General features: G+C 40.1%; 1 protein-coding gene across 1 annotated transcript in view; it reads left to right on the top strand.

Annotated features, from left to right (window-relative positions):
• GADL1 (glutamate decarboxylase like 1) overlaps nucleotides 1-14,349 on the top strand; it is a 123,221-nt gene that overhangs the window by 16,669 nt on the left and 92,203 nt on the right. The window contains exons 3-8 of the mRNA XM_041003895.1: nucleotides 422-548; nucleotides 3,322-3,412; nucleotides 6,554-6,660; nucleotides 7,381-7,496; nucleotides 11,253-11,332; nucleotides 11,433-11,487. Of these exons, the coding sequence (XP_040859829.1) occupies nucleotides 422-548; nucleotides 3,322-3,412; nucleotides 6,554-6,660; nucleotides 7,381-7,496; nucleotides 11,253-11,332; nucleotides 11,433-11,487 (576 nt within the window). The remainder of the gene's footprint in view (nucleotides 1-421; nucleotides 549-3,321; nucleotides 3,413-6,553; nucleotides 6,661-7,380; nucleotides 7,497-11,252; nucleotides 11,333-11,432; nucleotides 11,488-14,349) is intronic.

The following is a 14,349-nucleotide window of genomic DNA, read 5'->3' as shown; positions in this document are numbered from 1 at the left end:
TTGGAACATCTCAAAGGTTCCCATAGAACCAAACTGAATTCTCAAAGTTTTTCAGCTGTGCCATGAGCTACCATGCTTTCAACCTTTGTGGTTTCTGTTAACTGGTTCTAGACCACATCTTGGATTCCCTCTCCCAAACCTTTATTTGGTTCACCCTGCTCTTATGTTCTGGAACAGTAAGTTTCATTTCCAGGATGCCTTTGGCTCTATAACTCCAAGATGGACTTTCCCCCTCCCCCATTGTTTTCAACGTCATCATCTGTGTGACTGTCATATCTCTTCATGCCAAATGTTGGTTGCACATTTAAGTATCGGTCCCTTCCACTTGTCTGGTAGCTTCATAGAATCCATGTTCCTACATGCTCTCAAAATCTGGCTAAGATGGGCACCTCATGAAGCATGCGTTCTTGTTCATCTCCAGGTTTGTGAATGGCGGTCTCCTGAACAGCTGAAACAGCTTCTCGATCTGGAGATGAGAGACACAGGCGAGCCACACGACAGACTGCTAGAGCTTTGCAAGGATGTCATTCGCTACAGTGTCAAAACTAGTAAGAGCGTTTATCTGCCACCTTGATCTCTAACTTGGACAGGTCCTTACGCTTTTAAAGCATTCATTCATCTACTTCTTGATGAAATGAAGTATAGTACTGTTTACAAAATGTGGATTTAAACATAGTGGTTCTGATGTTTCTATAGTGGAATTCGGACTAATACCTAATCGAAATTCATTGTCAAGCCCAAAGATGGATTGAGAGGGACGTGGTGTTTATATTTCGATGTTACCTGCTGGTTGCCAATCTCCATACTCCGCTTTTAATGAAGAACCTTCTACTTGTATATTTTATGTTGATCTAAATTGGAAGATACTGTTTTAATTATATGGATTTGTTAAAATTTTTAAAGTTTTGGTGTCTCAAAATGTTTAAAAAAGATTAAAGAGGGCATTTGGAGGTGGGTGTGGTGGCTCAGTGAGTTAGGCAGTTGCTTGGGACACCTGCATTCCATAGTTGAGGCCCAACTACTTTGCTTCCAACCCAGTTCTCTCCTCATGTACAGCTCAAGTAGTGTGGCCCCTGTCACACGGGTGGGAGACTCAGATGTAGCTCCTGGCTCCTGACTCCAGGCTTTAGTCAGAGTCCAGTCCTGTGTTTTGTGGGCATTTTGGAAGGTTTATCAACAGCTGGGAGATCTTTCTCTCTGTTACTCTGTATTATAAATAAATAAGTACATCTCTAAAAGTAGAGGACACCTATAATATAAATAGATTATTTAGAAGTCAGTGACTACCTTTATATCTGATTGTAATAACCAGCTTCTTTCAACAAATGTGGTAAAAAAAAAAAGAAAGAAAACCTTTAGATGGACACAAGAAAAGTAAATCCGTGGTAGGTTTTCATTGTGATTGCAAAAGTGCAAGCGGCATTGTGATCATTTGTGAATGTAGTAATGGGTACATGTCTTATGGTGAGATATGATTCCGATTTGACTCAATAGCCCAAGCATCCAGTGAGCAAGTTGCAAAAATGGAAGAATACGTTTCCAAAATAGGCATTTCTGCACGTGACATAAAGGTAATCTAGTGCTTAAGACCACACAAGCAATATGCTTTGTGAATTCTGACACTGGACTAAATTTAGTGGAAAGAATATAATAAAATCCTGGCTAAACATAATTGGATTGTATTCCCTTAGGAAAGTCTGGTGCATGCATCAAAAACCCAGTTAGCATTTCAGAAGCTGAGATACATATCTTATTATTATAGTGCATGTCAGGAGTGTAGTATGACATTTAATGCAGTAGATTTTCATTTTACTGGATATTTGCCATAATGTTACCATGGAAATCAATCATAAATTAACACAGAACTAAAAAAAAAATTATTCAAATTACTTGTAGTAATGTCTAGTTTCCTTTGCCAGATCAGACGACGCTTTCCATGTTTTCGTTGAAAAGGCTTTTTCTTGCGAGTCTTTCAATTTTTATTGAATACTGAGTTTAAAGTGGCAAACAACAAACAAATAAAAAAGCCCCCAAGAAGTGTTGTGAATTGAATGGGAGGTCTGAGTAAAACGGTTTTCAAATACTCCAATTTTGAAACAGACCTCCTGCCTCTTTGTTTTCTGTCATGCTGAGCTTGCTGTGATGGGATTGTCAGGCCCCTGAGTCTGGTACTCTGTGAATATTCACTCCATGGAAAGCCAAGAACCATTGGGAGGCCTTTTTTCTAAATCAGGACAAACAACCCTGAAAGTCCCAGGGACAGGTTGTCTGAATCTTCAGGAGAATGAAGTCATTTGAAGCCGAATCACCTGCATTCCCATGATGCCTTTGTCCTGTCCAGTCAGAAATGATAAGCTACTCACCACCATAGCCTGAATGAACCTGTGGCAAATGAGATGCATTGGAAGTGACAAAATCAACATGGAGATCTCCAGAACACAAAAGCAGCAGGCTCTGCTACATGGTTAAAATTCCAAGATTTTGAGATGTCTCAGGGATTCTGGTTTGGGTATGAATGGTAAAAAATAAAGCAGTAAACCAAAGCTCTTAAAAGATTGCTTAGGATTTGTGTGGTGGCATAGCAAGCTGATCCTCATCTGAAGTGCCGGTATCACATATGGGTGCTAGTTCAAATCCAGGCTGCTCCACTTCCAATCCAGCTCCCTGCTTCTATCTTGGGAGTGCAGTGGAGGATGGCCTAAGTCCTTGGGCCCCTGCACCTACATGCGAGATCTGAAGGAAGCTCCTTGATCCTGGCCTCAGATCAGCCCAGCTCTGGCCCTTATTGGCACTGGAGAAGCAAACTGGCGATTGGAAGATCTCTCTGTCTCTATTTTTCCTTGACTGTCTGTAACTCTGTCTTTCAAATAAAGAATAAAATAAATCTTTAAAAAGAAGAGCGCTTGAATTTTACTTAGACTGTGGGATGACTTTTCAGCGGTGTGTCCGTGCACACAATCGTTATTTTGACTTTTAAAAATTAGGAAGGACTTTCTGTTCAGTGAAGTGCATGCACCTTCAACATCCAGCTCAACGGGCTTGTGCAGAGCTGTGCATGTTGAACTGATCACCCAGAGACTGTGAATGTTTTTGATCGGATAGACTCTCTCAGTGTCTTCCAATTCAGAAATGCCTTCTCATGAGCACCAAGAATTCCAAGCTTTGCGTCCATAAGACAACATTGCTGCGTTGAATGCCACCTAAACAGAAACATGCCACATGCACTGTTGTGTGTGACTGTTTACATTTGGAGTATTGTTGTACCGAAAGTGTCTATTTTTTTATTGCTGCATAAGTGAATACCCTGTTTTCAATTCACAGATCACCCACGATTTTTCAATCAGTTGTATGCTGGACTTGATTATTACTCCTTGGTGGCACGATTTATAACAGAAGCATTAAATCCAAGCGTGTAAGTGTCATGATACTGGAATGTCATAGCAAATATGAATTAGAGATTTTTTTCAAATAGATGAAATTTTATTTAATGCATTTCTATTTGATTATTTCTTCTGCATGGTCTCATAATAAATAATGGAGCGGGTTTTTATGACATTTAGCAGTATTCAAAAAGTCGTTTGCTTTGTACAGTGGCACTGTGAAATGGTAGGCAGAAACTGCTGTGCCATTGACCACAGGACTGCTTAAGCCATCTTTTAGCACTCCTGTATGGAAAGTCCTATCTGCTAAGCACTGCAGAGATATTGTGGATGTAAACCAACCTGGGTGTGAGAGAGATGCTAACCACCCACACAATGCTAAGAAACAATTCAGATTTGTAAAGAGACTTACATGCTACTATAACTATAAATGAGACATTTTTTCCTTGATGGGAGTGCAGGAAAGTCTGTCTGAGTACATGACAGTGAAGAACTGAAAAATGATTAGGAATTAAGCAGACAGTAAGAAAGGACTGTGCTCCAAGTAGAAGAAATAGAGTGTACCAAGGCTCCGTAGCAGGAGGCAGCATGATACATTCTACGAATTAGAAAGTCAGTGTGCATGTAGTTGGAGAGGTACATGATATACAGCAGAAAATAAGATCAGAAAGCAAGAAGCTAATCGAGCAGAATCCATTGGGCCATGTTGGTGAGCGAGCACGAGTCTACCGAAAGCTGTGCAAGGTTTCCAACAGGCTATGCTGTGGAAAAGATCGCTGACAATTAGGAGTGCATCACCTTAGGCAGGTGAGAGATGGACTTTAATGGTAGGAGTGGAGAGAAAAATATGCATGTTTAAGAGAGAAAATGGAAAGGACTGGATAAGGTGTTGATGACGCAGGAAAATGGAGAAGTGAGAGAAGTTCCTGAGATGCCTGCTTTTTCAGGCTTTCGTAGGTGAGTTCATGCCTGCGTCATTCGCTGAGATATTAAGCCCTGGGAGAGGGAGACAATTTTCAAGTGTAGCGTGGAAGAGGCAAGATCAGGAAGTCAATTCCCAATTGTGAGCATTTGTGTCTGTAGTCACTTTCAGATACGCAAGAACACAATCCACCACACTGAAAGATATCTAGATATGAAATTATGACATCCATAGGAAAATATAAGTGCAAAAGTGTTTTGTTTAACTTATGATGATTGAAACAGTGGATATGAACAAGATCCTCTAAACTGGTCATTGTCAACCTTCATTAGAATTAACACATGAGCTTTAAAACCTAGCTGGATAGAAGACAGATTAGCCAGTCTGAATTTCTGAGTGTGTGCCCCATTGGTTGATACATTTCCCAAACTTAACAGGTGGTTTTAAGTTAGTGGTCAAAATTGGAGAGCACCCTCCAGCTATCAGCTTGATACAGAATGAAGATAGAGCAGGGCTCTGAAGGTGGGCCTGGAAGATATCCAACATTTTTTGGTTGGCTAGGGGAAAGGAGATCTGCCTACAGTGGAGAGAGAGAGAGAGAGAGAGAGAGAGAAGGTGGTGAAAATCAATAGAGTAGAGACAGAAACCATGGAAGAGAGTGTGTCCTTTGTTATTCAGTATTTAAAATGAAGATAGAAAAAAATGAAAAATGCCCACTTGGTTAGCAACATGGAGGTGCAACAAGAGACCCTTTATTGGACCATGAGGGCAGATACCATGTCAGAATGGTGGAAGAGGACGTTGAACTGGTTTTATAGGTTCAATGCTTTATTTTTTGTTTTGTTTTAATTTGTTTGTTTTGACTTCCTCATCTCAGCTTTCTACCTGCAATATTTAAAGGTTTCTAATTGCTGCAAAGCAGAACCATCTACCTAAACTGTGACAATCTGTGAGTGTATGTTCTGCCACACTCTTCTATCTCCTGGCCTATTTCCAGGTTTATAGTTGAGAAAGTGTTATACTCATTTTTAAAAAAATGTGTCAGTTTACATAAACAAATACACATTTTTTTTTCATAGACTTGGTGTGTGTGCATTAGCTTCATCCGTGATTAAAAATAGAAGCTGTCTCAACTTAAAAAAGTATCTGTAGGGCTGGGAACCTAGCTTGACATTACATAGTAACTCTTCCACATACAATTTTGTGCCTCTATCCCCAAACCTTCCTTACCAGATGTTAAAATAATTAGATTAAATTCTGTGACTATAATGTGTGTCAGCTTAGCATATATATTTAGAGTATACATTTATTCAGATACAATTTCATGTAATCACCTAATTGAGAAGTAAATTGTAGATATTTAGTCGCCCCCAGAGTACTCAAGAGAGGGGAAGACTCAAACGTTAAAACTCAAGGCTCCATGGCTGTCATAGTTTGGGCCCCCTGGGAAGCTGCTACAGATGGAGTTTGGTAATAGCAAGCTTACTCAGGAATACCCTTGAAACCAATGGCAGTGACTGGGGGAGTGGGCAGGGATGGAACCAAACTGCCTTGCAGTCTCAGTGGCAGTCTGAGCTGATGGCACAGTGACCAGGCCTTTTACCACCAGCTCAATGAAGGGGTGTGGCATTGAGGAAGTATCTTTCTTCAGTTCAGGCAATCCCTAAAGGGATTAACCCAGCGAAGATCTCCATCAAGGGCATTCCAGCCTAGAGCAACAAACCCCTCCACATTAGGGGATTGGCAGTAGTAGTGAGAGACATCTCCCAATGAGCTTTTCATTTGAACAAGCACAGAGAGTGTGATAGAGGAAACCCTGCTTGAGGACAGATAGTCTCCGTGTAGAACATGCTGAACTATTAGCATATGCATGGCAGTAACCTAGTCAGACCTGGTCAACATGGTGATGACTCTTTAGACAGCGATGGATCGGTATCCACAGAATACAGAGTGCAATGGCTACTGCTTATGGCTAAAGCAAAAATTGAGTGTGCTGCCTTTATCTCTTCTCTTGAAAGTTTCCTCTAAGTTAGAACTGCTGGTGTAGCTTGTGCATCCCTAAGTTTACCCCATATTAGCACTTAACTAACTATGGCTAACACCATCAATGATGAAATAATTCTGTATTTCCGAAGACTACCTACGCTTTGGCGAACACTTGATGAAGTAAACTCTTTGTGCGTTTCTTGGGACACCGAAGGGATGTTCTGACTCTAGTCATAGAAGTGAAGTGTTTTTTATATCTATCTAGTTATACGTATGAGGTGTCCCCAGTGTTTCTGTTAGTGGAAGAAGCGGTTCTGAAGAAAATGATTGAATTTATTGGCTGGAAAGAAGGGGATGGAATATTTAACCCAGGTGAGTACAATTAGATATTGCCATCACCCTTCCATGACAAGCATCCGAAACTTATTCATAGCAGGAACAATCCTTGCAGTTCCACGCTTTACCAAACCCTGGATATGAACAAAGATACTTGGTGCGATTCTAGCTTTTTGCCTTTCTCCAAAGGGATAATATTCTGAACATACAATGCATATATGATACACATCCTTAAGCAAATAAGATGTCTATCATTTAGGGCCTTTATCTGCTATTAGTTCATTTACTTGCTCTTGGGAGTCTAGAAGGGTTCTGACAAGCCTTCAGATTTTCACTCAGTTTTTACTAGAGAAGATATCAGAACCACATTTGTTTATCCTGGAACCACCTCATTTTTAAGTGCTATATGAACATGAGTTGTCATTTCAATGCTATTTACCAGGTGGTCGACAGAAAATATTATAATCTATGGAGATCTAGGTGCTGACCCTCGTTCCAGACCTCATAGATTTAAACTCTTTGGAAAAGCCTTGGAATGAAAGAATTGACCAAAATGTTCCCCTTTGCTGAAACTGGAGATTGTGAACATGTGTATGTGGACCACGGAGTAGTGGGTTGGGGACAATGCTGGGGAAGCTTTCACACTGAGTGCCACTAGACCAGCATGGCCACAGCTGTTCACACTGTAACTTATCAAGAACTCAAGGAACTATTACTTCATGCTATAATCACGCCATCTTCATTTCATTTTTGCAGGTGGTTCAGTGTCGAATATGTATGCAATGAATTTAGCTAGATACAAATATTGTCCCCATATTAAAGAAAAGGGATTGTTTGGGTTGCCAAGATTGATCGTTTTCACATCTGATGAGGTAAAAAAATATTATTCTTGATATTATTTATATATATATATATCCATAATATATACTCATATATATTATGTATATATGAATATGGTATTGAAAAGGGTTTGTTTGAGCACACTGGTGTGATTTTGTCCTACTCACGTGTGACTATTATGCTCAAATATAGTATTTTGTTCTAGAAGTATTTTTATGAATCTGTTATGGCAAATTCAGCGTCAACCACTTTTGTAAACTACTCACAAACAATATTCATAGTTCACAACATTTTCTTTGAGAAAGACATTTAATTTGAAAAGGTTCTCTCCCTGAATATCTTCTCATTGAATATCTCAATTATTAGAACATAGATGAACACTACTGAGCTCAGCAAAATTCTTGGAACACTGATTGTTTTGATTGGCTAATGTAAGGGAGCCGGGTCTTCTTTTTCAAGGAAAAAAAAAAAAAGATGCTTGTAACATACGCACACACACACAATTTTGTGTTCTGTATTTCTTACTCTATTCCCCATTTCTAGTTTTTTTGGCCAGTGAAGTAAAAGGTCAGATTGCAGATAAGTACACTGTTTTTGGGTGAGGTGAGGGTTCCTGGATTCAATTCCAATCCCTGCTACTTACTGAATGACTTTGAGTAAGTTTTTATCAACTTCTTTGTGCCTCTATTTCCTAATTTATGAAATCTGAGTGAACCATTAATTCTTCAATCTGGCACATTTCTCCCAAACCCAGCACTAGAGTCTGCAGTCTTAGGAGGGCTGCTTCCAGTGGCTGAGCTCCCTAGCATGACTGGAGGTTGACTGACTGATGTAGCTGTGGCCCAGCAAGGATACATTCTATGACTATGCTGGGCTCAAGCTATCCTTGTCCTCTTGGGAGGACAGGTGGTCAATTAATTCTTTGTCATGCCAGAAAAATGAAGGTGCTAAAGGATATTATTATACCAAAAAAGTCTGAGTAATTTAATTTGTAGGTATGAATAGATTGAAAGAGTTACAGAGAAAGAGGGAAAAGCAAGAACGATCTATTTTTCTCTCTCTTTTTATGCACCGCCCCCCCCCCACACACATTCGGACAGAGAGAGAGAGAATCTCCCATCAACTGATTTACTTTCAGATAGCTAGAATAGCTAGTCCTGGACAAGACAAAATCCAGAAGCTTTATCTGAGTCTTCCACGCAGGTGGCAGGGGTTCAAACACTTGGGACAGTTTACACTGCAAGCAGTCTCTTGTTATGGAGAGAATGTCTTGGGCAGGAGGGTCTTGAAATGCTGAGTTAAGAATCAACCTGAGCCATCACCTGTTGCCTCCCAGAGTGTACACAGGAAGCTAGAATAGGCAGGAGAACAAGGACTTGAACCTATCCGCTGCAATGTGAGAGGCATCCAGAATTGTGTTTTCATTGCTAAGTCGAACAAATACCCACCCCGCATCATTTCCATTTGTGTTTTAATGACCATCGTTCTTTTTAACATATTGGACCTTTGATGCCTCGCTCAACCCAGCTCTCTACTTTGGGGTACACTGTAGGCTGTCTCAATGGGCATCCTTAGGGTGTCTGTCGGAGCTTTGGGGATGGAGTCAGTCCATGTGGCTTCTGGCTGTAGCTTCTGTAGGAACTGAACAACAAAGTGTTTTTGGAGAAGCCCTTGAGCATTCATTGTCTTCATTCCCTAAAAGATAACAATTATAAAGCCTGCTTGCCCCACTAGCTCTTATGAGCATCCCATAGTCAGCATCGGATAGAATCCATGGCACGGTGGACTCCAGGAAGAAGTGGCAGCTCATTGAGAAACCCAAGGTCATAGCAAAAAGCCCCTTGGGAATGGAAAAGCCAGACTTCAGCTCAGCACTTTCATATAGGCACTTTCTGCTCTGTCTTTACAGGAATGAGCACCTACTGACATTGTTGTGTCTTCTGTAGAATCATAAAACCCACAGGAAGGTTAAGACTTAGAAGGACTGACTTATCTTTTGCCAGTGATGGGCACAGGCACTACTTGTTGCTAAATACAGCTGCTATTGCTGAATTCCAGCCATCTGGGTGGTTGTTGTTGTTGTTGTTGTTGTTGTGTTGTTGGCTGGAAACTGCTCAGCATGCCTGAAACATCACCTTCTTCCTTTTCTTTCCATTCCATGGCTCTTTAACTTCTGAGATGCTTCAGTTTTGCACATATTTTGAAAGATTTCTCCCTATGCATTTGAGGTTGACAATGGCTATACTTTAGCCCTTAAGGATAGCTCCACCTAAGCTACTCTTACTCTGATTACAAGGTCTTTATTTAGCACATCCATTGGTGGAAGATACTTTGCTGTTTTTCATGGGTAGAGCGCTGTGGTTTTCCTTTTAGGTACATATCGTGGAAAAGCTGCATTTATCATCATAAGATCAATAACTCTGGTTGCCAGGGCTCAAATCACCTTAGCTATGTCCCCTTAGCTGTGCCAGGCGTGTTACCTCCAGCCAGCATGCGCTGATGCAGCAAGCAGAGAATTAATTACCTTTTCACATACATTGTTGCTCTCCAATATGCATATGTTCTTGTAACAATCTTAAAAAAAACACATCCTGCAGGCATTTCTAAGATATGTCATGTTTGATATTTGGAAATTAATTATTTAGGATTGTTTCATTTTTTCTGATAGCGCTACCTCTGCATTTATTTTACAGAGTTAAAAAAAGAGCTCCCAATAAAACTCTCTTGACAAAAGAATGAAAAAAAAATTACCACATTTGAGGGAATATATCAAGTTAAGTGTGAAAGCATGACTACTCTTTTAATCTATTCATACCTACAAATTAAATTACTCAGACTTTTTTTGGTATAATAATGTCCTTTAGCACCTTCATTTTTCTGGCATGACAAAGAATTAATTGACCACCTGTCCTCCCTTACATATAAAGAATGACGTCCTCCATGTTTGAATGCAGATGATTCTGTGGGTTTCCTGTAATGGCAGGGGGAGAGGATAGGGCCCCAGAATCCAAAGCATATAGAATAATTACTTGCCAATAGGAAACACCACAGCTGATTTCAGAACCATCTGTTAGCCCCATTTGTGCCACAGCTGAGTAACATGGTTTTTCTATACTGAAGAGTAATTATTATTACTTTTGTTATGATTCTAGCCACATTTCTGCATGTCTAATTTCAGCTTTGCCTGTAGTATTTAACAAGATTGGTCAAGTGTCTGATCAGCATTTACAATCCATTGTTTTTTTCCTGGGAATAATTAAATTCTTCTCTAGTCTGTGATTACAGTCTGTGCAATAGAGCTTTGCTGCTTCTTGAAGGATTTCAAGTTAGCAGTGGGCTAGATTTTGAGTTCCTGTCAATGCTGAGCCTTATTAGTAGCATAAAGACAAAACTCTTTCCATGGAAACCATGTGCCAGACTCCATGGTAAGCTTTTTGCATTTATTAACCTATTTTACGCAACCAAGGAGCTGGAGTAGACATTGTTATCACCACTGTATAGATTAGTAAATTGAGGCTTGGAGAATAGGTATGAATTGTTTAAGCTCCCATGGCCCTCACTGCGGGAGAGCTTGGAGTTAAATGCTGGTTTCTCTCAACTCAACATCCATGTTCTCAAGCTCAATACCAGGGAACTCAGTGAAATTACTGTTTACTTTCCTTTATGCAAATTTTTCCAAAGCCAGTGGTGCTCAGACATAGCAAAATACGCCCTTCTCGATAATAAGCAATACTATTCTTGACTGTGTGCTCACTTCTCTTGCTTCCCCGATATTCCTTTTAATTCAGTGTCATTACTCCATGAGGAAAGCAGCCTCCTTTCTGGGGATTGGGACTGACAACGTGTGCTTTGTGGAAACAGATGGAAGGTAATGGGAGTGGGATCCAGAAGCCTCGTGGGTGGCGGGGATATTTTATACTGTCTGATAGCTTGAACACAACTCAAAGTCTCAATTCTGTGTCCCTTAGAGGTAAAATGATACCTGCAGAGCTGGAGAGGCAAATCCGGCAAGCCAGAAAAGAGGTGAGAGGGGAGAGATTCTGAAAATGGTAGGAGGGGGAGAGAAAGCATACATGCATGCCTGGGTGTGAGAGACACAATGCAGGCAGCCAACCTGCTTCTGTGTGGGGGAGACAGAAGAGAACCCATTGGGGATAAAACAGGGAAACTCATTTCCAGATGTTCTGTTTCCAGGTGCATGGCTCTCCACGTTCTGTGAAGTTTCTTGGATGTTCTCATCCCCAGGTGTCCGGAGCCTATTCAGACATTGATACCATTGTATTCAGGAACCTTACACTCAGGGCTAGCAGAAGCACCAAAGATGCATCTGGCCTCTCTGGGAGGGCCCCAGCATCTGCTCTCTTGTTTCACACCTCCCTTTGAAAAAATTCTGCAACCTAAACCCTTTGTCTGCATTTAGGATCCATCCTGATTTCTAGGTCATCTTCAGTGGCTTTCGACACAGGCTGCCCATTATTGCCACCCCCCTGTTGGCCCAGGCTGAGTATTTCAGGGGTAGAATGTCCTCTCTTGCATAGATGTCTTCCATAGCTTCAGCCAACTGCTGGAGAAGGCAAGGCATGGTCCTGGTCACTGGCTGTGATCCAACCAAGGCTGCTTGGTTCAAATGTGGGTCATTATTTTTCATGCCAGCCCTTTTTACTTCCTGGACCAAAATCCCACTGGATTTTGCTGCACATACTTAGCTGCTTTTCTTCCCTAATACCTCTGCCTCTACTCTCTCCCAGTAAGTTCCCAGAAGGTAGCAACAAAGCCAGCCACGTCTGCTGATGGGTGAAAAGTCCAGATTCAATGAACGTATCTATTTTTTTCAGAAGTCACATGATAAGGACAAGAGCCTTAATTATTTTTGAGTCTTAAAATTGATTTCTATAAGCATGCTTTTTACTTTTTTGGAATGTCCATGAAAATTCCCCTTTCCTGGGGCATTTTATGTCAGTAAAGGTGCTTCGAACTTGACATTGTCAATACTGCATGGGTATTGGCCTCGTGTGTAACTCTTTTGATCTACATTAATGATTTTTAAACATTCTAATGGCAAGCATATTCCAGAGTTGCCTAGTGATTTGGATGACCAGATTTCTTTGACTCTTGTAAAAATCTATGGAACTCAGTGCAGAGTTTGTTCTGTTGTTAACCATGGGTACTGCTTGCTCTAACTTCATCTATTCTGTGTAAGTTCCTATCGACAAGACCTGCCATTAAGTCATGGATGCTTGTCTGTGTGGTGGTGCTTTCTGTGTAGTTTCTGAGATTCCTTCCTCCCTTCTCCCTCTCCCTCCCCCATTTCTTTCTTTCTTGAATTTTTAAACTTTTTCATTATGGGAAACTCCTAGCTTATACAAAGCTAATAGAATGACCCTTCACAAACCAACCGTGTAGCTTTAGCAACCACTGGCTCAGGTTAATTAATTTAGATTGATTTGGATCAAACTCTAGATATCACCTCATTTTATCTGCTAATATTTTGCAGAATATTTCTGCAAAAGATACCTACTGTTTTATATTAGAGTGAGCTTGTCATATTCATCCTTTTGGAATTGGCTCATTTGACTGAGCAAATGGTCTCCAATTAGGACCATTTGGTTGCAAAGGGTAATATTTCATTCTTTTTAATAGGTGAGTAGTATTCCATAGAGTAGATATACCACAGTATTTTTTTTATCCAGTCCTCCTTTGATGGACATCCAAGTTGTTTCCATGCTAATGAAAAAAAAAGTGAAGGAAGACACACACTTGTAATCTCACAAACGAAGGATGTGATGGAGTCCAGAGTATCTGGAACCAAAGAAAATGACAGAATGAATCTCTATACCTGAATAAACATATACCCCCAATGAAAAGTCTAAATATACCTAAACAACAGAATATTAATCTTTCCACTCTTGCTTATGCCAACATAAAGGGCAGAAAATTGGAGTCAAGACTATACACATGATAGACTATATTACTACAAAGCATAGGGGACAACGGAGGGGAGACATAAAAGTCGTTCTAATGCTGTTTTTGCTACATCTCATGGGATCTGATAGTTTTATTTTTAATTTCATTTCTTCAAAACAGCATTTTACTCCTCCTAATTTCTTCAGTGACACATAGGTCATACAATAGCATTGCTTTCTTAAGGAAGGTTTTTTTTTTTTTCCTTTCCATTTCTTCAGCAAAATATTGGTCATTTGGTGGCATGTTATTTAACTTCATGTTGTAAATTTTTTATTGCTATTGCTTTTGTTGATTTGGGATTATGGCTTTTCCTTAAAGGGGAAGTATAGTAATTGTGTAATAAGAACTATCATACCAAGTTGTGAAGATGCAATGCAATATGCATCTCTACTTCCAAAGATGAACTGCCAAAGAAACCGTTAATATGCCTTAACAATAAGATGCTGGACTCTCTGCCGTTGTCCATAGCCACAGTGTAAGGCTACACTTAAATAGCAGAATGATGGGTGCCACATTTGTAAAATAATAATAACAACAATTAGAAATGCAGGAAAAAGATAGGTACAGTTTCTTTAAAAAAGAAAGAAAGAAAGAAAAGTAATGCTATACTTACATTTAAAGAAAGTGGTTTCTTGATCTCATCAAACATTCCAGGTATCATAACTTCTCCCATTGACTTACTATAAGTAAGCGGCTTATTTGAAGAAGGATTCAAAGGAGGTCCCAAATCTGGAGTTTAATCGATATCATATAAAGATTTCTAATCTGTGTCTGGCTTCTCCAGTTCTGTTTGCTGCCCTCCTCCACACCACCCTGCTTATTCTCTTTTCTTCTTTTTTTCCCCCTGTAATGGTACAGTTAGAGTTTAAGAATCATTGAGATTTAAGTTGGACTTTTTGCCAGGCGACCTTCACGGATGGG

This window comes from Ochotona curzoniae, unplaced genomic scaffold (genome assembly GCF_017591425.1).
Source record: "Ochotona curzoniae isolate NIBS_2020 unplaced genomic scaffold, NIBS_Ocur_1.0 contig_1302, whole genome shotgun sequence".
NCBI classification, from domain to species: domain Eukaryota; kingdom Metazoa; phylum Chordata; class Mammalia; order Lagomorpha; family Ochotonidae; genus Ochotona; species Ochotona curzoniae.
This window is presented reverse-complemented; position numbering and strand designations above follow the sequence as displayed.